Source organism: Zeus faber (assembly GCF_960531495.2).
Source record: "Zeus faber genome assembly, chromosome: 18".
NCBI classification, from domain to species: Eukaryota; Metazoa; Chordata; class Actinopteri; order Zeiformes; family Zeidae; genus Zeus; species Zeus faber.
In genome coordinates this window covers 24,890,647-24,914,159 of record NC_137210.1, presented here as the reverse complement: position 1 = coordinate 24,914,159, position 23,513 = coordinate 24,890,647, and the positions used below count along the sequence as shown (strand labels likewise).

The following is a 23,513-nucleotide window of genomic DNA, read 5'->3' as shown; positions in this document are numbered from 1 at the left end:
TGTGTGTGTGCGTGCGTGCGTGTGTTTATTGTACAAAACATAATGATTGTAATGGTAATCAACAACGACATTGGAACACAACTAGTCATTAACTGTACTTTGGGGTTACACCCTCAGTCACCCCCGGGTCTGGAGTGTTAGCTGTTGCTAGGGGCAGCAGCGGCGCCGAGCAACCGCGAACCCCCTCCCGCGCATGCGCAGAGCCCTCCGCACCGCTGCTCTGTGGGGCCGGCGGAGCGTCGACGGCGTGCGGGGCTCCCGATGTCTGGCCTCTCCCGCTCCGCAAGCGTCTGTATTCCACCGGCAGCTTGAGCCATGAGCGGGGCGGTGGTGAAGCGGACCCAGGACGCCCTGGGCCGGGTGATAAAGAAGCCCCCGCTCACGGAGAAGCTGCTGAGCAAACCGCCTTTCAGATACCTGCACGACATCCTCTGCGAGGTGGGTCGCGGCTAACGAGCTAACGGGCTAATGTGCTAACGCGCCAGCGGGGGACCTCCCGGACCCCGCTGGCCGCCGAGGTGGTCTTCCCCACAAGCGACTCGTTTAAAGTCGAGTTGATCGGCAGCCGCGCGTCGATTCGCGTCCGGCACGGGGCGTCTACACCCCCAACGGGCCAGGGAAATGCGTTGTTATGCTAAGCTAACAGCAGCGCGCTAGCCGTAGCGACACGGCGTCGGCTGGTTGCTAGGCGACGCGTTAACCTGCAGAACCGTCAACAAAGCGGTGAACACCGACGTGTCGGTCGACGCAAACGATCCGCGGCTTGATTGAAGACACTGTAAACGGGGTGACGCTCCGCTCGGCTCCACACCGACTCCACACCGACTCCACCAGCCGCCACCCTGACATCACTCGTGCAAAGCTGCTTATCTCCAAGTGAAACTGGCCTTGCACCCGCAACACTTTGAAAATAACCAACCAATGCTTTGTCATTTCTGTTTGGTTCTAGAGCTTTGGGCGATGTTGACAAAATCAAAAATTCTGATATGACTTCATGAATACCTCAATATTGATAATTTGAGGGTATTTTGGGAAATACTCATAATGTGGTTAGTGTGAGCCACCAGGTAGAGGCATTGATTAGACCAATCTATGAAGTTCAGAAAACGGCATTACTCCACTGTAATGCAGCCATAAAGACAACATTTAACTATATCACAATATCAAGAGAACCAAAATCCACATTGCCAATATCCTATCCACACATTGCCCAGCCCTTCTTCAACTTGGCCAACGTGTAAATCGAGTACACGTTGGGATGTTTAGATGTTTAAACGCTGTGATGCGATGCCACTGAGAGGTTTAATGTCGAACTGGATGATAAGATGTTCAGTAGCTGGAGTTCACACAGTCACCCACTGCTCCTGTTGATAAAGATTGATGTGTATTGATAGAAAGATTGATGCTTTCTTCATCCCTGGAGCCAAATGGTGGTTTTACAGCAGCACACATCAACGCAATGGACAAATAGCAACTGTGCAATAATCCCTAAAAACCAGACAAGACTTAAAAAAAAAAACATAAAAAAATAGACAAACCTGGTTCTATCTAATCTGTTATCCAAACTATGTGACGTGAGGCTCAGCTAAGATTAGCTTTCACAGCACAACCAGGCTGAGCTGTAAGATGGCTTCAGAATCAGAACGAGTACACACATCACTGCCAGAACAACAGAGATTCTGTGTGAGTTGGGGTTACTTTATTTATGGATTTATTCATGTCGGAAGCTTTGGTTTGCAGCTGACAGTTCAGGGATCCATCATAAACAGGCATCTAAAACAACACGTCTCTCTCTCTCCTCCCTCACATACCAGAGCCGATGCTAAATTTTAGAAGTGGTCGCCAAGTTGGTAACCATGTTTTGGTTGCTAAATTGACAACATGGTTGGGGATTTTTTTTATAATTTTACAATTTTTCAATTAAGATCAATAGATAGATTGACAGATAGATTTCTAAACACACGGCATCACACAAAATGGTTGACAATGCCCCAAATCTGGTTATTTTCTCTCCCAACTGTTGCATTGTCTCGTCTTTCACCTTCGTCTCTGCCGGAATGTGGTCCGACTTCACAACATTTTTATTACTGTCACTTTGTCATTTAGAACATTTGACGCATACAGAGACAGCATGTTGTTGCCTGTGGCCATCAATTAACCACTGTTGTTTTTCTTTTTCCCTTTAGTTAATTGAGCTATGTTTTGTTTTTGAGTCAGCGATCCAGTTACACCCTGGAATATGAGAGTGGTTTAGCATGGAAATAAAACAAAGAGACTGGTCCAGTAATGTGTGTATGAAACTGAGGACATGGTACATTTCAAGGCACTACGCAAATAACCCTGGCCTTTTGACCACTAAACCATTGTAACCAACCAGTCCATATTTGATCATTATTGTTTGAGGAAATAATGTTCTTAAATGCAGCTTGTTGTCTGACCATTTACTAATATCTGTTTGTGCTTCACTTTCCAGGTGATCAGGGCGACGGGCTTCATGAAAGGCCTTTATGGAGACAGTGAGCTAAAATCGGACAATGTTAAGGTAAATGGTCCCTTTTAGCTGTTTGTTTTGCATACTGCTTTGGTTGTTCTCGTTTTGAATGACCATTACCTCATCAGTTTAGTATCTCTCATAACAGAAAGTGTATACAAGACTATTTCAAAGCAGGTTTTCTCGTTGACTCAAATCCCCACCTGCCCCTCTTGAACTTTCTGGCTTTGGACAGGAAATCACACTCTCCCCTTTCTAAAAAAACAAAAATGCACATTTGGAGCGTGTTGAGCAGCTGTGTGCTCATCAAAATCCCTTTAGTTAATAATGCACATGTGGCTTTATTGTGCTTAAGTGCACCTTAAACCATGAGGTGTGGAAAAGAGATAGGGTGACTGTAACTACGCAGCCTGTTATCGTGGACAATAGTCTGTTATTTCCATGAGTAGAACTTAGAAATGGCATCAGTTTAACAATGTTTTTTAAAGTTTTAGCATTTTTTTATACACTGATCAATACAATATATTTGAAAAACGACTGTGGCTTTGTATGTGTGTAAGCTTGTGGCCCAAGAAGCCTCTGAATGTGGTTGAGAACACCTGTGTGTGTGTGTGTGTGTGTGTGTGTGTGTGTGTGTGTGTGTGTGTGTGTGTGTGTGTGTGTGTGTGTGTGTGTGTGTGTGTGTGTGTGTGTGTGTGTGTAACCCAACACACTGTTTATGTGACACCTACACCCTCCGAGCCAAAAGGAGCTGGCAGGGCACCAACCACCAGCCTGCCGAGGTGTCAGAACTCAGGTGTTGTTTGTGGGGACTGACCCCAAACCAACACCGGCTACAGCCAAGTTAGTCGGACCGAAGCAAAGTCTGCAGATAGAAATCAGTGTTTTGTTCCTTCTAAAAACATCATCTTTCGGCCGTGAGATAGATAAAACTTTATTAATCCCGGTGGGAAATTCAGGCCTTGCAGCAGCAAAAAGACAGGGCAGTCGAGGAAGATGATGACTATTGAGCCCAATATGTGAAAGTACTACGGTAATTACGATTTACAGTATTGCAGCGGCATACGGTAATAACAGCAGTTAAGTGTCATACTACATATCAGTAGGAGCAGTAAATTAGCATTACAAATGACATACAGGCATGAAAAAGTGGCATCACAGTATCAACTACAGTAATAATATAAGTCCATAATAACAGTATTAATAAAGGGTGATGGTACTGATGGACAATAAAGCAGCAGTTCTAATAAGTAACAGCAGTCTAAATATTTATACTCCATGGTGGTATTATAAATTTACAGTATGTGATCATATGTATATATACATATGATCACATACATAAGCACATATTTAGCACATATACATACATATCATTACCATCGTTATAAATGTCATGACAAACTCTGGCATCATTGTACAATACAGTTTGTACTTGACATAAACTGAGGTCAAAGGATGGATCCACATTTCATGAATGAGGAAAGGCATAAAATAAGGCCAAACGTGGCAAACTAAGGCTAGACGATATCAATTAGTTATTTCACAATATGAGACTGGATATTGAAATAGTTAAATGGTGTTTTTAAGGCAGCATTGCAGTAAAGTAAAGCAATTTTCTGAACCTCATAGACAGTAGATGGACCGATGCCTCCACCTGCTTGGCCATCATATCTGTATTATGAATGATTGGTTCTCAAATATCTATTTTGTGTGAGTATCTTATGAAAGTACCACTTGTCATCCCCATCGAACACTGACAGACTGGAAGCCTCGCGGGTTCTGTTTGGACTGTTTTCAGAGTGTGCTTATGTTATGGTTACCTTCAGCATGCTCCCCTCATGATACCACGGGAGTTTAAAAAAGGATGGTGAACTCGGGAGGGCGTACCTCAGTCTTCTGTTGCTCCCAACTCGCCGTGGTCCCAGTGAAAGAGGAGCATCACTAGAGGCAACATGCTAGAGCTAATCACCATGCTGGGAGACCTCTCAGTGAACAAGGGGAGTTGAAAGCCGCCTCCTAATGCCCGGGGTAGAGCCAGGCATCTCAAGGGTCTCGTTGGCTTTGCGTTATGGTGGAAAATGAACTCCCATTTGCCTTCTCTCTGCTGTTTCTAGGACAAGGACTCGAAGATCGCCTTCCTGCAGAAGGCCATCGATGTGGTGATGCTGGTGAGTGGCGAGCCGCTGGCGGCCAAGCCGCCGCGCATCGTGGCCGGCCACGAGCCAGAGAAGACCAATGAGCTGCTGCAGGCCATCGCCAAGTGCTGCCTCAGCAAGGTCTGCCCACAAACACACGCATACAGACATATACACACACACACACATACACACACACTTACTTTGGTGTTGGAGTTTGACTTTGGGCGGCTGAGGATTAGCTAATTACAATGGTACATACACAGATCAGCCACAACATTAAAACCAACACTAATAACCCCTTATATTGTGAAGCTCCCACTCTTGCCGCCAAAACAGCTCTGACTCCATAAGACCTGTGAAGGTGTCCTGTGGTATCTGGCACCAAGACGTTAGCAGCAGATCCTTTAAGTCCTGGAAGTTGTGAGGTGGGGTCTCCATGGATCGGGCTTGTTGTTCCAGCACATCCCACAGAAGCTCTATCGGACCCGACCCTAACCCCGCCCATCCACACGATGTAGAAGAAAACGTGATTATACAGACCAGGCCACCCTCTTCCATTGCTCCATGGTCCAGTTCTGATGCTCACGTGTCCATTGTAGGCGCTTTGGGTGGTGGACAGGGGTCAACATGGACACTCTGACCGGTCTGCAGCTACACAGCTCCATACACATCAAGCTGTGATGCACTGTGTGTTCTACACCTTTCTATCAGAGCAGCATTAACTTTTTCAGCAGTTTGTGCTACAGTAGCTCTTCTGTGGGGTCGAACCAGACGGGCTAGACTTCACTCCCCACATGCATCAATGAGCCTTGGGCGCCCATGACCTTGTCACCGGTTCACCGGTTGTCCTTCCTTTGAGTACTTTTTTGTAGGTAGTAACCACTGCATAGCGGGAACACCCCACAAGACCTGTGGTTTTGGAGATGCTCTGACCCAGTCGTCTAGCATCACAATGTGCTCCTTGTCAAAGTGGCTCAGATCCTTCATTTGACCATTTTTCCTGCTTCCAACACATCAACTTCAAGAACTGACTGTTCACTTGCTGCCTAATATATCCCACCTCTTGACAGGTGCCACTGGAACCAGATGATCAATGTTATTCACTTCACCTGTCAGTGTTTTTAATGTCGTGGCTGATCAGTGTAAAGTCCTTTGCATAGTACTAAAAAAATTTAATTTCCTTCACATCAAATATCTTAGTCAAGCTTTACAAGAGTGACCTGGCATGACGATTGAGGGTGAAGAAGGTGATGAAGACCAAGTGGGAAGATTCTCACAGCTTTACAATAAATGTTTTCGCAAAGCAAATGTTTGCCCAATGATTTACCTTACCTAATGCTTATCGGTAGTTTAGTAGTTTGACAGGAGAACATAAGCTAACTCTGAGGGGAGCTCTCTGTAGTCTGATTAGTTAAGGCTGGCAGACAGGACTGTGGAAAGAAATACTTCATGTAATATGAATGACTGTTATGAAGTCATGCGTGGGTACGATCGCGATGAGACGACTGCGTGAAGAAGTAGTTCATACAACATCTTTCTAGAAAATCTCTCTGGATTATACTTCAAAATAGTACAATAACGTCAAAATGTTTTTTTTGTTTTTTTTATTGTTTCTTATGAGAGTTTGGATGACTTGACAGGCATTATATGACTAAAGCACAGCTTTAAGTAGGGTTTTTATCATCATAACAACAACAAAAGCACATGGAAGGAGAATTTGCCGGCTATGAAATTCTTACAGATAGAGACAGCCTTGGCTGCAAAGAAAAAACAATGTTAAAAAAAAAAAGATGCAATAAAAATATGGTAAGAACAAGCATTCCATCTTAATTATTAAAAAGTCGCACATGGAAATGGTTTCTCTGCTCGGTCTTGTGCTTCCCAGGGAGCTGCCTAATGAACTTTGTCGCAGTTCCAAATCAAGAAAAAGGAAAACCCTGTAATAAAGGTTTTAAAATGTTCTACACCGCATCCCACTCGGTCTCGGTAATCAAGCGCACTTCAGGTGTGTGCGCGGCAGGTCTCTTGTTGCCTTGACGACCACGCTCCCTCCCCGACACCGCGGCGTGAAAAACGTATTTTCTTTCCAGATGTCCAGCGACGAGGCAGTGAAGCGAGTGCTGTCGGGGGACAAAGTGGACCCCAAGTCCAAGGCCGGCACGTCCCGATCCCAGGACAAGGAGAACCGGGAAGGCCGAGAGCGACACCACGACAGAGAGGTGAGGAGAACGTAGAAGCACGTACACCAACCCTCATTTGGTGAATAAATAAGAACGATGTTTAAGGGGTTCTGCTGCCGACTGTGGCGAACAAAGGGGCGTAGTCAAGCGCCGGCTGCGGACGACAGCACGGTTCCCCTTCCCGTGGCCGCCCGGCTGCCTCGATTCGACGTCGCCATATACCTCTATACGGCCCTTCTGGAAGGGGGTCAAACTCGCTGATCACTTTGAAGTCTCCCGTGGAGTTCCAGAAATTCGGGGTCAGTCCATGACCCCGGCCACCTCAAGTGACGAAGAAATAATCGATCAAAAAAACCAAGCAGTCGATCAGAGGAAGGCATACTTAAACTACGAAAGAACATGGCCGTGCGTCCCAGGGCAGAATAACACCTCACGCTTCCGGCTAGGCAGAGTAGCTTTCAGGTGACGTTTCGTTCTTAAAGGAGAATCTTTGATTATCACACAACACACCACATTACAACACATGCACACACACATGCTTTGGATGGTGGCCGGTGAAATGAGGCCTCTGCGTTTAATCCATCCTGGCTTGTCCTTCCTCCGGGGGAGCAGCCAGGAGCAGTGGGCAGCATACGTGGACGCGCCCGGGGACCATGTGATAAGTGTCCATCGCTGGTCAGACCATGATGTGTGCATGTTTTTGGTGGGGGTCCTTACTGACGTGAGGTGGAGGAAACCCCATCTGAGCACGGGGAGAACATGCAAACTGCACACAGAAAGGCTCCTATTTGGGAGATAACCCGCCGGAGCACGGTGCCAACAGCGCCCCAGGCGGGAATCAAACCCAGGACCTTCTTGCTGTGAGGCAGCAGTGCAATGTAACAGGAGCAAGTAACAATAGGTGAATGACAGAAAGGCTCCCAAATCTCTTATGTCTTATATCCCTCATGTGTTTATTTGTGTTATTTATTTATTTTTATTATCCCTTATATTTGAAAATGTTCTCTTCCGCTCGTCATTGCAGTGCTGGATGTCATTCCACTAACCAAATCAGATGTCCTCTGCTGCCCCCTGGAGGAGTCTGATTTATTTCTAACACCGTCGCGTAGGAGCGCACGTTAAATCTGTCGTACTGGACGTTTTTAAAACATAGTAACGTTTAAAACCATAAAATAAAATTCCGGGAGTCCACCCAACACAGCCGATCTGGTGGAGCGCCACTTCATTTCGAAGTCACAAGTCGACCTACAGTATATCGATCTCATGTGTTGTTAATGGTCCACCCCCTCGTGTTCTCCAACAGGAGAGGAAGGAGCTGATGGAGCGCAGCGGGAGCCAGGACCAGAAGGACCAGAAAGACCCCGAGCCGCCGAAAGACCAGGAGGGCCGGAGGAGAGAGGGAGTGAAGGAGCAGCGACGCAGCGAGCGTGAGAGAACCAAGGACAAGAGCCGAGAGCGAGACCGGGACAAGGGACGAGGCAAGGACTCCGAGAGGGAGAAGAACCGGGAGCGGGATCAACAGAAGGAGAAGGACAGAGAAAGGGAGAAGGACCGGGAGAGAAACAAAGACAAGGAGAGGGACAGGGAGAAGGAGAACAGAGAGGAGAGGGACAGGGAGAAGGAGGACCGAGAGAAGAACAGAGCGAGGGAGAAGGAGAGGGACAGAGCCAAGGAGAGGGAAAAGGAGAAGACGAGAGACAGGGATCCCCACAGAGAGCGGGAGAGGGAGAGACGGAGAGACGGGGAGAGAGAACGAGAAAGCGACAAGGGACGGCGCAAAGACGGCGAGGACGCCAAGGTGGGTGCACGCACGCATGGACACGCACACACACAGACACACACACTGTCGCTGGAGCTGTCACATTTTTGGCATAGTTGCCTGATTTGTAAAATCATTGGAGGATTGTGAATTTGACATATTTCCATCAGTTGGGTTGGAGCAAATTAATTTTACCAGAATTTCTTCGGCTCATACTATGATAGTGGCGTAAAATAAACAACAAAGAAAATTAATTCATTGATTGCAATTATTATTATTATTATTACCAAGAAAAACATTTTATATAATTATTATCTGCCTGTGATAACCCAATTTCCCCACTGATTGTGTGTGTGTGTGTGTGTGTGTGTGTGTGTGTGTGTGTGTGTGTGTGTGTGTGTGTGTGTGTGTGTGTGTGTGTGTGTGTGTGTGTGTGTGTGTGTGTGTGTGTGTGTGTGTGTGTGTGTGTGTGTGTGTGTGTGTGTGTGTGTGTGTGCGCGCGCGCGTGCGTGCGTGCGTGCCTCCATTCAGATTAGAGCGCCAGAAGAAGCGCGGCAGAAGTCCCACCCAGACGATCCCAGTAAATCAGCCAAAGCAGCGCCGGCGGTGAGTTCTCTCCTCCGTCACTAAAATCACATAATGTGCATTTAAAGGGCTTCGTATTCATCACTGCAGAAAAGACAATTTTCTGAAATTAGGTTTTTTTTAAGTTGTAAAATATTTTGTCAATATAAAATCATTGTAGTAAATGCTTGACATGACATGACTTATATCAAGAACATTCAGGTACGTTTTGCCTTGTTTTTTTCTTACATACTGCCTCTAGGCTGAAGACGATGCAGCTGAGGTATACGTTCACACAGGCCTTCTCTGCGCTATGCTTGCTTTACGCTTTATCCCCTATACACACACACACACACACACACACACACACACATAGAAGCTTCATGTAGATTGTTGGATTAATGGGCTTTTGATTATACCTTAAAATTACAATATTATATTATTATTATGACTATTCGATACATGTACAACCCATAACCTGTTAAGAATAATCAAGTCAAGTTCATTTATAAAGCCCTTAATCTCAATGCAGTCTCAAAGGGCTTCACATAGAAACCAACGGCATCCCCTCATCTAAACCCCACCCGGCCAAGAAAAACTCCCAGATAACCCTTTGGGGGGTAAAAAGGAAGAAACCTTGAGAAGGAGCCACAGCAGGAGGAATCCTCCTTCCAGGCTGCAGTGGATGCAGAGCGGGCAACATTAATAATATAAATAATATAATATGACAGAATACGCAACAGAACAGACCTATAACACAGCTTCTGCCCTGTACCGTAGAACTTCTGGGCTTGTGCAGATGTTATTTTAGCTTCTCTCGGTTGGCCGGGTAAGTGTGGCAGTCGTTTGCCTAATCCAATAAATATGGTCTTGGATTTTTTTTTTTTATTATTAATATGATTTCAATATACCAGTTTAGTGTCTGTCTTGTAAAACAAATTTTGAATTCAATTGGCAATACTGTATGCCTCGGCAGAAGAAAGATATGGGTATGTCAGATCATGGGGTGCCAAGTTGAAATAAAATAAATAAGTAATAACAGAAAACTACAATTAGTTTTTAAAATGATAATTCTGGCGTGTAGTGTCTCGCTGGCTCGCCGGCTCGGTGGCTTGGCTTGCGCTAGTTATAGCTATGTCTGGATTATAGGCTTGGATGGTTGTGGAAACTAAATTTGCTCTAAATCAACGATGTTGCATTATTTATAAAAATGTTTTTTTAATAGTTAATGCCCTAATAATCGGTCATTTTCCCATGTAGCCCACAGAGGTGGCAGAGAACCAGGTAACGGTTGACTGTTATAATGACCAAATATAAATTAAAATGAATATTCTCTGTTCGCCGCTTGATCCACAAACCAAGAGTTCCACCAAAACATGCTTTTAATGAAACGCTGCTGCAAGCTTCATTTCAAACCTCTCTCTCCCTCCTCTGCTCTTTCAGTCTGGAAGCCCAGCCAGAATACCACGGCCATCATCAGCCAAAGGCCAGAGACGGAGACCCAAAGTGGGAGATCAAGGTAACGACCCCCCCCTGCCTTTCCATTCATCCACTTGTTTCAGGTAACCCAAACCCAATTCATAAGAGTTCACATCAGGTCTGATTCTTTACACTGTATTTTACCTTTCAAGAGTTTCAGATCCCAGATTGATACTAAAATGTATTGAACAAGTTTATTTTACCTCCGCCTTTGTGGGCTGAGGTTTGGGCCTGAGCGTCACACTGGACATTTAATACTGGACACACAAAATGGGCTTCCAGAAGGCTTCTAAATTGACCCAAAGGAGACCAAACAAGAGGACGCGAAATGATTTGTGCGACTTGCGTAGTTTTGGTTTATCCCGTAAATCCCGCTGAATGTCCTTAAAGGTTTTGCAAATCTCACTCTTAACACTTGCTCCCAGTGGAGCTTTGAGTTATGGCCAATCACGCATAACACTGACTTCATATAACGCGTGTATGCCCATACATTATATTGTGAGGCAAGCTTCCCATAACATTGTGTTTGTGATGGAACATGGAACATGGAACAGTATATTCATTTTGATGAAGTGAACAGACTAATGACCCTCAATCTATTTATGTTCTCTCCTCCACAGATGAATCTGACAGTGGAGGAGGTGAGCCTCTTCCCTGTTGTTCCCCAATTACTGGGTTATTTTTATTTTAGAAATATATTTACTTTTTACTTTCTGTTGTCAAACAGAAATTCCATGTCACAATTATCAAAAATTGTAGCTGCCAAGATTTTTGTTAAAATTAATTTCTACTAAAAAAAATGCTCTAATCTAATTCTCAACTCAAATGTTTTTTATTGTGTCCTTTATTTAGAAGCAGATTCACGCCCAAATCATGTTAGTGAAGTCTATGTAGGGGAAAAATTTAAACAATTGATTTTGGACTATCCTTTCATGACAGTAAAATAAGAGGGGGCTATACACATCTCTGGTCAAATAATCCAGTAGAATATGAATTCCTGGTTCAAATCCTAACGTTGATTCTCCGTCGTAGAAGGGGACGCTGCGTTGGGTGAGAAGCTCCCTGCCCAGAAGAATGGAGCTGCCACCGAGCCCACGGTGCCGTCCAACACAACACACAGGTCAGAGCCTCTAACACACACCGTCACAGAGCTTTACGGGAAACTACTGTTCTGTCTTTTAACAACAGTGATTCGTCTCCTCTAAAATACACAATTCAAGCTCCAACGTCCTCTGCGTGCAAATGTATGATATTGGACAGCATTTAAAAAAGTGAATTTTATACCAGGGCGTCTGCGTTTCTTTTAGGCCTTAAAAGTCATCAAGTTATTACAATTTTCATGAGGTCTTAAATTCAACAAGTTCTGTGGGGTAAACTGGTAATATTTATTCCAGTTAGATCACTGCATCATTTACCTCGCTATCTGGCCTAAACTGATCTAGTTCATAACCTTCCCAGTAAAAAAAATTACTTATCTTGTTTAGGAGGGAGTTGATTTGTCCAGAAATCAGTCTTAAGTTTAATTCAAATTAATCTGAAAGTATTAAATGTAACTTTGCGGTACCTGCAGACACCCTGTGGACGCCAGCAGAGGGCTCTGTCTGCGTGAACTGAGGTGCGATGCTCAATGTAGTCCTCTTGAGTTTGCTGTTTGCTGTCACGGCTAAACGTTTAGAAAACATTTTCAACTCTGATAATCGGGGATGCACCGATTTATCGGCCGATATTCTCCGTACCATCGGCCTATCGCCAAACAAGATGACACTCACCGATGTTTTATCCGCTGTGTCGCATCAATTTTGCGCTGGCTTTATGTTGTGTTGGTTATTTGCGCTCTGATGCCACGTTCCCATGGAACACGGGAACGGGATAATGGCACTTTTTGAGGGGCGCGGGGGGATCGAGGTGGACGTACGACGGCAAAACGAAACAAGCTTGACGACATGTTGCCATGGTGATGTTCATGCAATAAAATAAATAAGAGTTGATACAAGTAATAACCTGCAGCTGAAACTTTTACCACCGGACCAACCGTGCCACGCGACAACACCGTGTTTAAATCCTCCATCCGCTCCCTCGCTACAAGCACCAAACAGCCTCCATCCTCCGTCCATAAATATTAAAAAATAACTTTTATATCAATCCACGGTTTTTAGTGAAGACATTTAAGGACGATATTCCAGAGGAAGCGGCCTCTGCCGGCTGCGATTCCCAAACTCCTGGTGTCTGGCAGCCGCAGCACACATGCGCAGAGTCGGCTCCCCACTTTCTCCTTGTCTGTCAGATAGCAACGTCACGGAGGATGTTAGAAAGTTAAAATATTTGAAAGATAGTGTGATGAAGGGCGGAAGGACTTTAAAATAGTTTTATTTTTTTATGATTACGATTTCTTTGTTTCCCTGGCACAAAGGGGGGAATAATTAAACAAAAACAAAATAAACAAAAAAAAATGATATTGGCATCGGCTATCAGCCAAATTGTTTTTATTAAACATCGGTACCACCAGAATCTCACTATCGGTGCCTCCCTACTGACTGTTTTGTGGTCCAGCGGTGAGTGTGTCGTCGTCCGGTGAATGTTTGTTGCGTTTTTGGCTCCCACAGCAACAGGCAGACGCCGAGGCCCAGCAGTGCCCGACCGGCCCCGCCGAGGGTCAAGCGCCAGGAGAGCAGCAGCGACGCGGTTCCGGCCGAGAGGTGATGTTCGGGACAGGACTTCCTGTCTTTAGTTCGGCTTCGGCTTCAAACACGGACGAGGCTCAGCTTCTCTAAGTGCTGTAGACGACTTTGTGTCAATAATGGAATCGTTGGGACAAGTGTCCAGCGCCTCATTCCATGGGGCATTTTGGGATCGCAGTCGCTCTTGGTCCACCTATGTCAAAAGGTGACATTGCTGTGGGACGCTTTCCATCTTGGAGGGACATTTAATTTAGAGATATAATGAAAGGTGGGTTATGTCTCCCAGGCTGCCCAGTGCCAAGCCCGCGGCAGCAGCAGCGGTCATCGTGGAGGGGAAGAAGCTGTCTGAGGACGAGGAGGACGAGGATGAACAGTTCCTCGTGGAGGAGGCGGCCTCTCCGCCCACAGACCGGCCGGAGACGGACGCGGTACGCAGGCACACAGCGGCGGGAACGCGAGTGGAAACCTCTTCAGTCTTGTAACCTCTTATTTATTTATCACAGGTGCGTGCCGAGGAGCTAGATGGAGAACAGAAACATGGTAAACAGTCATATTAATAATACCAACTTCACATCTGCTTACTTCTGTGTTGCCGGTGAAATGTTCATCTCTCTGTTCCGTCCTCTGCAGGGGGGCTCGTGAAAAAGATCCTTGAAACCAAAAAAGAATATGAATCGGCGCCGTCCAGGTCGAAGGAGCAGGTCAGTGCCGCTCTCCCCCTCTAGGGGGCGTCATCAGCTTTCCCATCCCGCCTCAAATCACTCGAGTTCCCCAGAGCCCGTGATAAGCATCTCCATCAGCGTTGGCAATCTTTCCTCTCAGAAACGTCTGCTCCACGGCTCTGGCATTACACGCACATTGCAAAGCCATGAGCAAAACGGGCTGTTGTTATAATATTGGCAAATGGAGTGTAGCGGCGTAATTGGAATGCCTCAAAGAACCGCAACAAATGTCCCTTTCAGTGAAGTCTAACTAATAATAACAACAAAACAGGCATGCCATCACGCAGGCTGCACACAAGTGACACACACATTGAGATGTCTGGAGGACAGATAAGCTTGTTTTGGTTTGCTTTTATGGGGGAAGGGGGGGTAAGAAAGAGTTGCACCATGCCTTTGACACGCCTAAAAGAGTCTTGATTACAAGTCAAGTCTGGCACACTATCTTCAATCTACGGTGTCTGGGGAACTCGCTCTGAGAACAGTTGTTTGGACTGTTCACACTATTTCCACGTGTGGATTCATGACGGGATTGGGTAATTGCTGAAACGGAGCGTGGTTTAGCAGCTCTACCGACTGGGAGGTTTTCAGCCCCAATTTACTTTGTCACTCAACGTTCTCCCATCGAAGCGCAAAATGCACGTGATGGCCTCGCGGCACCCTGACGCTCGTTTCTTTTCTGGCGCCGGAGCTTTAAACGCCCGCCAGCCGCGTGCTCTACTTGACGTGCTCTTTATGACTCCGAACATCTCTGCTGCCGAGCCCCTGCGAGGTGACGCACTGCTGCCGCTGCTCATCTCTTCCCCCCGTGCCAGAGTGTTTATCAGTCACAGGGAAAGCACCGCCTCATCATTGCTGTTTGGAGAGTGAATCAATGTGAAGGGAGCTTGTAGTCTGGTCTCTGCTCTGGTGAGGGGGTCATGGGTGGTCCCCCTCCCTGCTTCGCCGGCCGGCCTGACCACCCTCACTCTGACGGATTCACTGTTTGGCACTGTCAGTCGTGCAGAAGGGCCCCCCGCTCCGACCCCGGCTCCCATTCCTCATCACTCAGGGCGCTTGACTGCTGATGCAACTGGGACGCTTTGACTTCAGAGCGTCTCCGTCCGCCTCCGTCCTCGCTTCTGCGGGGTCGCGTCTGCATCGTCTCTCTTCACTTTGGGACCGCTCGCTGCAAAAATAAAATTGAGGTTCCCCACTTACAGACGATCATGGGAGGCAGTCCCTTTCACAACGTCGGGCCTATTTGTTGCAATCTGAGCACACCCTATAGGGTTCGTTATAATTGAGCTAATGAAGCCTCCTCGGTTTTCGAGGTATCCTGCACGGTTTGTGGAAGCAGCTTGGAGCACTCTCCGCCTCTATAAGCGGAGTAGAGCGGAGGGCTACGTGTATGAAATCTTTGCGGCCTCCCCTCTATTGGCCTTGCGTCGTCAGCTGTATAAAAGTCTTTAACGACTTCCTTCCTGACATGAAAGAGTGGAAGGGTCAGCGTGATGGAGTCGTTTCTTTCTTGTAATCACGTGAAAACATGGAGGGTTAAAAATGTAAATATTGAGCTTCCATATCCCATGCGGTTTGACAGGTTTTACATTTTAGCAGCCACAATTCTGGTGTTTTTTTTTTTTTTTTTAATCAAAATACTCCATCATCCAATGGGTCCCAATCCATTTTATTTGGGTTGAGTCCCATACTCAAATATTGGACTTTTGACCATTCTATTCACTTTCACGAAATCCAATACGTGGGTTGTTCCCAGTATGACTCCTGTGCTTTGTCATTTATGCCTCACTGAAATGTCTTGTCTTCTCCGTGCCAGTGCCTGCCCTCCGCGTCGCAGCGCTGGTGTAAATAAAAGGTTGTTTTTAACAGCCGTCGAGATTGTATTTTGGCATATCCCACCACAATGTGTGCGACTCAAGAATTTGCTGTATATTTATGGGTAGGACCTTCCTCATGACCCCTCGGCACGATTGTATATTTTTCCAAGATACTTCTAGGAGGGCGTCTTTGTGTTTACACAGAATCTGCCCCTTGCAGCAGCTGCGTTTTCATAAGAATTTTTTGTGTACCCTTCTTCCCTTTTCTTTGCCCCCATCAAATTAGCCTTGATGAAGGTTTGTAATGTATAAATAAACCCCGTGGCTCACAAATGGATGGCTGTTGAGTGAGAGTCACGGAGGAGAAGGGCCAGTGTACTCTCGGCAGAAACGTCAGAAAAATAAATATTCCTCCCTGCAGGCCCTGTGTCTTCATAAACATCCAGCTTTTTTTGTGGAAACGTAAGGAAATGACCCCATGGCATTCCATTAGCCGTATTGCCTTTGCAGAGGATATGTTGACATATCAGAGGTATTGGAGGGGGTGAGCTTCAGGAGAAATACCTAAGGAAGGCACGATCTGGTTTCAGGTCAGACCTCAGCCTTGACGACTCATTTTGAGTATGATCACGGAGCAAAGATTATAAGAAAAGTTCCAAGCCAATCATTGTCAAACTGTAAGGAACTGGCAAAGTCTGGAAAAATAATATAAAAAAAAAAAAAAAAAATTGTTTTTAAACACGATACCACCCACTTGTTTTCCCCCAATGATTGTTTCCCGGCATTGGTTGCGCTACGTGTTGTCTCCTTGGAGGTCTCCCCTGGGTTTAGGACCGGGCCTGGGCTGGTGATCTCAGCTGGGACCCCAAGGGACTACGGTGCCGTTGTGACAACATCCTGTAACTCTGGAGCCCGCCACCTCTCCTCACCTCACCGGCTTCCAGCTATTTTTATGATCAGTCTGTATTTCTGGTCAGCCCTTTTTATGAAAAGGAGAAATAACGCCGCCTCAAACATCTTGTAGAGCTGATTCGCCTCCTGTAATGTGTTGCTCCTTGGCTCACCTCCGAGACCTTCCCTTGGAAATGGGCTGTAAAAACTATTAGGCTGTGCATTGGTGTCATGGAATTGACGCCGGCAGCCAGGAGGATCTTTTCCACAAGTCTTTCCTCTCTCCGTATCTGTTTGGTCTTACATGATCTAATGCGTGTTCTGACACGTATTAGATGGTTTTTCTGATATCGGTGGCGGCAGAGTTGCAGTTTTCCCTCCATTTCTTTGGAGCTGTAAGGAATGAACAGGCTTGTTGCATCACCCTGGAAGCTGATGCCATGTCCTGAACTAGTTCTGTTGTGACTAAATGAATGCTTCTGTAATTAATGATACCCCAGAGGTTGCAATGGCTGACAGCTCTTTCCACATGAACCATTCTTCTTGTCAAGTTTTACTTTGAACAATGTTTTTCTCCCCTCCCCGTTGATCCATCTATCCACTCCATTAATCATGTTTTTTTGCATGCATTTTCTAATTGGGCTGGTGAGGCATCTGAGAACAGGATGAATTCCACATTTTGGCTCAACTCGCGGTATTGCCAGTAGGTCTTTGAGGTTTTTTATGACATTTGGGTCAGACGAGAAGAAATTTAAAAATCATGCCGAATTTTTAACTGTTTTAACAAACCAGTTCATCGCAAAGTTGTTTACGGAGAAAAAAAAAAAACGCCCTAAAATGAGGATTAGGGTTTGAAAGATCGTTTGTTTAAAGACTACTGGCACAAGCAGAAATTGCGTGGCAAGCTTATTTAACGGTTGATTGCGTCTTCAGAGAGTGACGGGGTCTTTCGCTGTCCTCTTACTCCATGTCCTCTTTCCTCCGGGGCCTTAGCGTTTCTTATTTTGCACCTCATTACAAACCACCTGTTCTTTGTGGCACTGGCCAAAGAACCCTTTTTTTGATTTGATTCCCCAGTGCCCTGGGCGTCTTTCACTGTATGAGCTAATGGGAAAACCTGCCCTCCTTCCTCAGCGAATCCCCCTTCCTCCTTCCTCCTCTAAACAAATATTGTTTTGGGCTCGGGGTGAGAAAAAGGAAAACTGGGAGCAGGGCGGACTTGTAGACCTCAACAGAGGCCCCCTATAAAGCGGTGATTTATGTACACCAGGACAGAGTGCACACGAACCGGGGGTCATGTTTTCACTCCAGGACTTTTTATTTTCCAAGAGGGAGGGCGAGAGAGGGCCCCGGCAGCAAGGAGACGACAAATAGAGTAAATCCACAGGCCCTCTCCAGGCCGGACCACAGCCAGGCGGGCCGGACCACAGCCAGGCAGACCGAATGAGCCGTGGAGTGTTTGTCTAGCGGCCGGGTTCAGCGGCGCCCGATGGAAAGCCACCCACCTTGATAGGGGACCGCTGGGCCAAGGCGTTTTCAGCCCTCAAACTCGCGGGCCGCCACAAAAGAAGTAGAAAGTTGTCCGAAACTTTTGCTCGTTTCCTGAGGGGAAACTGGAATCGAGCGGCCGAGGTTTGACGTGAATTCGGCGCAACTGCGTCCCGTCTGGTTGAGTCACCTTTCAGCGGTGTAATTACCGAGGCCGCTGGGGTCCAGCGTAAGAGATGGCTCGATAAGGCGGCAGCCCCTAATGAATGTAAACCCAGATCTGCCAAACGTGACGCCGGGCCTCCGACCTCATGGCTTTGTGTGACAGTCGGTCTGTTTTGACGAGGAAGTTGTCAGTTAGTTTACACACGGTCGCAAGTGTGATTTCTGCTGCTTCACGGAGGCAGGTGCTCCCATCTGTGCGGCCGAATGACACAAATTGGGCCGAGAGTTGAACTTGAAAGGGGGCATGAGTGTAGCAGTTGTTACTCAATACTGTAGTAAAATAACCTCTCTGCCACAGTCTGTTACTAAAATAAACAAGGCTTCAGACCAGGAGTGTGGGTGGGTGTCCACCGTGCAGGCGCATGTGCTTCAGCCCCTGCTTGGTAATAGATTGTCTGTGTGCGTGTGTGGCTTTAGGACGGCCAGGCCGGGGGCTGCCTCAGACCCCGGCTCGTGCGCCCGCGCACACACCCACACGCACACGCACACACACGGGCCTTGCAGAGCCCAGCTGAGCAAACATCTCTAGGTCGGACCGTGCCAAGGGAGGACTTTGCCCCCCCTCCCTCCCTCCCCCCCCTCCCTCCCTCCCCCCCCTCCCTCCCTCCCCTCCCTCCCCCCATCAAGGGGCTGAGGGCGACTGGGATGTAGCGGAATCCCCCAACCGCACGGCGTACAGTGGAGGCCTTCACCAGCCCGTCCACCGGTCTCTCCACATTAGCCGACACCGTTCGGCCCGCTGTTTGATCTTTGTATAAACAACTACGCTGCTAGAATTCCTGCCTAACATTTTTAGCCTTGAAATCCTAAACCACTAAATGCAGCCCTGCTCTGGCTCGGGAGTATTTGATGCCGCGCTGGCACGGGGAGAACGGCTAAAGAGGGTTTATTATGTTTTGGTCTAGGGAGACACAAGTGATTTTTGCATGCGAGTGTGTGCGCATTTTATACTTGTTTATTGTAGTTCAGGGTGTTAAACCAAATAGTTTATCTTGTGAACTTCTCGATAACATTGAAGAAGAGGTTTTCACCGGCTGCAAACGAGGGCATTAGGATACCCTTCTGCCGAACTCCATATTAGTATTCACCTGGAGGGAAAAAAATACTCGGCAAAGGAAAACTTTTGTTCTTTTAACAGAACATTGAGAGAATGGCTTCAAACAACTGCCACGCCCTGAGGTGGCCGTGATCACCCCGGTGTCAGCGCCGCTTTTCCATGCAAGCATTGCCTCACGCTTTGTGCTCCTCTCTCCAAACAGAAGGCTTCATACCAGGTCCTTGAAAAGCATCTTTCCAGAATCGCTTTTATGACAAAATTTGCCAGAGAAACGTGAATTAGATTCAGTATGATTGGAAATGTACACTCGTAATAGTAGATGACAATGAGATTAGTAATTGATTTTGTACATATTTATTATGGTATAAATAATAGACAATGAGATTACAATTATGTTATATTTAAATAAATTAACATCACATACAAAATTCCTTGTGTTTGTTCTGCGTAAAGTCATTGAAAATGGAACAAAAAAATTGTGCTTAAATCTCATTTTGTAATGCACGAATGAACTCTGAAACAGAAAACTGGGCTCAGGCAGATTAATGATTACATCGTCAATCGTCGCTTTGACATTAATGACTGATGTTTTTCCTTTCTTTTTTTTTTTTTTTTTTTTTTTTTCTTTTTTAATCTGCCAGGAAAAACCAGAGCGTTGAAACCGTTTAAGGGCAGTTTACCGCGTCCTGAAGCTGATCCCCGGCTCTGAATCGACAAGAGCGGAGAAGAGGAAGAGAAGATTCAGAATTATTCCCTTAGTTTACTTACTCGTATGGAAAATGGAAACGTAAACCTCACTCAGAGAACTGGAGGTTTTTTGTTTTTTTATTTCTCCAGACAGCGGTTTTTTAATAAATAGGTTTTACCTCTATTTACTTGCGCTTGTTTCCTACTTGTATGGGACGACATTTTTAAACTGAGTCGAGAGACCGTCCCCCCCGCTGTCCCCTGCCACGTCACGCACGTCTCCCCGCTGCTATTGAACGTCATTTAGTAAAAACTGGATTGTTTGTGTAAATAATTTACTGTAACGGGGAGAGCGTCACATCACGTTCCACGCAACCGCCCCCGATAAAATGTTCAATCAGCCGTCGCCCAAACGGAGTGAAAACGTTGTCTTCTTTAACGTTTTATCTTTTGAACCTTGTTGCAGCTGCAGAACGTGGCGTCGGAGGCGGCGCAGAAGAAGGAACGTGACCTGGTGACGCGGGAGATCGAGCGCCTGCGCTCGTCCGTCCAGACGGTGTGCCGCAGCGCGCTGCCCCTCGGCAAGATCATGGACTACATCCAGGAGGACGTGGACGCCATGCGGGCGGAGCTGCACTCCTGGTGCACGGAGAACGAGGAGCACGCCCGGGCCCTGCTGCAGGAGCAGAGGTGAGGAGCGCGCGCAGCGCGGCAGGTTTCATTCTAGTATAAGCCACATCCACTCAAAAGATAGATACACCAGCCCACCCCACAACACCCAGCCCAACACAGCCCACCACACCCCACCCCACCCAACCAGCCCAGCCCAACCCAACCCAACCCAACCCTTGGACTGTGTACTTTGAGGTACTATTTTGAATATTAGGTTGGATCTTTTGTATTAAGTGATTTTTTTTTTTTTTAAGTCTCTGACCCATCGACATCACTCGACTTTCTGAGCCTAGCTGGTCAAAGGACGACCTGGCTGAGCCCTCTATTGAGAAACTTACTTTTCGGAAACTCACGTCTTGTTTTTTTTTGTTTTTTTTGCATGTTTTAAACCTTTTTCTTGCAATTGCCACAGAAAACAAACAAAGCATAACATTGACTACAAGAGGTTGTCAGTAGGAAGCGATGCAACTTCCCGTTTCTAGTCTCTTGCGTTTGCCTGAACCAAGAGTCAATAAAACCTGATAAAATGCAAATTTGCAGACTTAACTCTGTACGAGAGGCAATGGAACAAAATACTCTGTGTTGTATGTCCAGCATGCTGACAGCACAGGTTAAAAAAAATAAATAAAAGATAGAAAAACCTTCTTTAAACGTGGCAGTTTTTACCTTTTTAGCACAGAGATATTATTTCCAATTTATTATTCCATTAAAACTAAAATGCCTGGCTAATGGGTAGAATCCACCTCCTGGAAGCGTCATTGCTTTGAAAATGTTGCGATTGCCCTCAAAGTGACATTTGAAAACCTCTCTCCGCGGCAGAGCGACGGACCGGGCGGTGGAGCCCCTCAAGGCTGAGTTGGCCGAGCTGGAGCAGCTGATCCGGGACCAGCAGGACAAAATCTGTGCAGTCAAGTCCAACATACTGAAGAATGAGGACAAGATGCAGAAGATGGTGACGGGCATCAACTTCTCCTCCAGAACCTGATGTGAATGCCAATCCGTCAACAAATGGAAGCTCTGAAGACTTGCTGGGTTTTTATTTTTTATTTTTTACAAAAATTTTACAAAGCAGCCATCAGACAGAGTCCTTGAATCTGGTTCTTGGTTTCCAAAGCGAGTACACAGGCACACGTTCCCTTTCTTTGTCTTGTCTCTTACCTAGAAACACATATGAAGGTAGCTTTGGTCCATAACAATAAAAAGTCTGGTTTAAATAAATGCTAAATGGTTGAAATTGCCTAAAAAGTGGCTTTGAGACCATTTCAAACCGTGTCGGTCTGGATGAGTGAAACCAAACATCTCTGACGACAGAGCCTGACGCTACACGCTTGTTTGTTTTTTTTTTCATCCAGTACCTCATCCTCTTCCCTTTGTGTAAACGCAATACAGTACATTCTATGTTTTTGGAGTTGTTGTACGCGCTATCCTGTACCGCTCCACCTTTAAAGCACTGCTGCACTTTGCTTGTGGTTGTAATTAGTGGATGGAACTAGGAAAGATTGTTTTTGTTTTGGTTTGGAGGAAACTAATTTGGACGGCGGCAACCTCAACATTGAGAAAGAACATAAAAAATAAACTTTTTCAGGAGATTCTTTTGTGAGCGATTCATAGCATAATGAATAATTGACAAATATAATGACCTGTTTTACTTGCGTCTCCCTGCAGTAGGCGTGGTGCTGGAACCCCAGGATTTGCCCAAAACATCCTCTTTTAAGGACACTAACACGAGAAACTGGGAAGTAAAGTGATTTTTTTTTTTTTTTACGTTTGCTTATGATTCTCCATGAAGTAAATATTATTTTCATCGTACCTCTACACATATAGCTTCTGTAAAGTAGAAATTAAAGCAATACTCGACCAGATCTGAGGACATAAAAGGGGTGAAACCATTTAAAAAGCCAAAAATGACCAGTGTCTCAGCTTTACCCAATCATTTAATTTCTCTGTAAAAAAGGATAAATAGCATTAAAATGACATTCTTGAATTTCTAAATGGTGGCCTGTCACAGTCCATCAGTGGCATTCACAGATTTTTCATTTTATAACTGCTAAACACTCATTTTCTCCTGTGTAATCTGGTTTTGGTTTTCATCTTCATGTCAGTGTTATCATCTGATCTAAAATACTCGGACGTTAAAAGAAGCATCTCCAGTAAAAAAAAACAAGAATGTACGACACCGTTACTCAACTGTTCATATATATTTTGTATGAAAACACCATTTTCAGTGTAAATGGTATGTAATGGTAGTTTCTTCTGAATTTGTATATTATGTATGATATCTCAAGTCTGTAAAATAGTTCAAATGATTATACTTTTGTAGTGGAGTGATTATAAATGGGTACATTTCAACAAATTGTGTCTCGCTGTGGTTTTTTTGGGGTTTTTGTTTTTTTTAAGCTTAGAATGAGTAAGAAGTGACTGAGTGCAGTGAAGTACACTAAAACCTGGTAACAGTGACGTAATGAGGGCTCTGGACTGCTCACGTTGACTTACCGGCTGAATGATGAACGGCTGCAGTTGGATTCTGACAAGTTCAACGCAAAGTCCTCGTGGCGTCTGGCGGCCGAGTCGCACTTTCACCGAGGGCCCGCTTCCTTTTGAAGCCGAGCCGTGACATGAGCAAAGCGCTTAAATATCCCTGAAAGACTCTCAAACCGCATCGGCACTG

At 45.9% G+C, this 23,513-nt stretch overlaps 1 protein-coding gene across 6 annotated transcripts; it reads left to right on the top strand.

Annotated features, from left to right (window-relative positions):
• The first annotated feature begins 264 nt into the window (after positions 1-264).
• traf3ip1 (TNF receptor-associated factor 3 interacting protein 1) lies at positions 265-23,179 on the top strand. 6 transcript variants are annotated; one of them, XM_080018595.1, is made up of 17 exons: positions 265-438; positions 2,474-2,542; positions 4,606-4,767; positions 6,720-6,848; positions 8,113-8,607; positions 9,100-9,174; positions 9,395-9,415; positions 10,393-10,416; positions 10,576-10,651; positions 11,232-11,252; positions 11,644-11,731; positions 13,215-13,307; positions 13,576-13,717; positions 13,793-13,829; positions 13,920-13,990; positions 20,640-20,863; positions 21,665-23,179. In XM_080018595.1, exons 1-17 carry the CDS (start codon positions 316-318, stop codon positions 21,828-21,830), a joined length of 2,016 nt encoding a protein of 671 aa, XP_079874721.1. In that variant the 5' UTR covers positions 265-315; the 3' UTR covers positions 21,831-23,179. The 6 variants fall into 6 exon arrangements, with proteins under 6 accessions (XP_079874721.1, XP_079874724.1, XP_079874723.1 ...); XM_080018598.1 differs by lacking the exon at positions 10,393-10,416 and having other exon boundaries at positions 11,647-11,731; XM_080018597.1 differs by lacking the exon at positions 10,393-10,416.
• The last annotated feature ends 334 nt before the right edge of the window (positions 23,180-23,513 follow it).

Excerpts from the sequence above, each read along its gene's own strand:
- traf3ip1 (XM_080018595.1), top strand. The coding sequence starts at position 316 with ATGAGCGGGGCGGTGGTGAAGCGGACCCAGGACGCCCTGGGCCGGGTG. Across the intron at positions 9,416-10,392 it reads CTGAAGACGATGCAGCTGAG|CCCACAGAGGTGGCAGAGAA; the intron begins GTATACGTTCAC and ends TTTCCCATGTAG. Across the intron at positions 13,308-13,575 it reads GACGCGGTTCCGGCCGAGAG|GCTGCCCAGTGCCAAGCCCG; the intron begins GTGATGTTCGGG and ends TATGTCTCCCAG.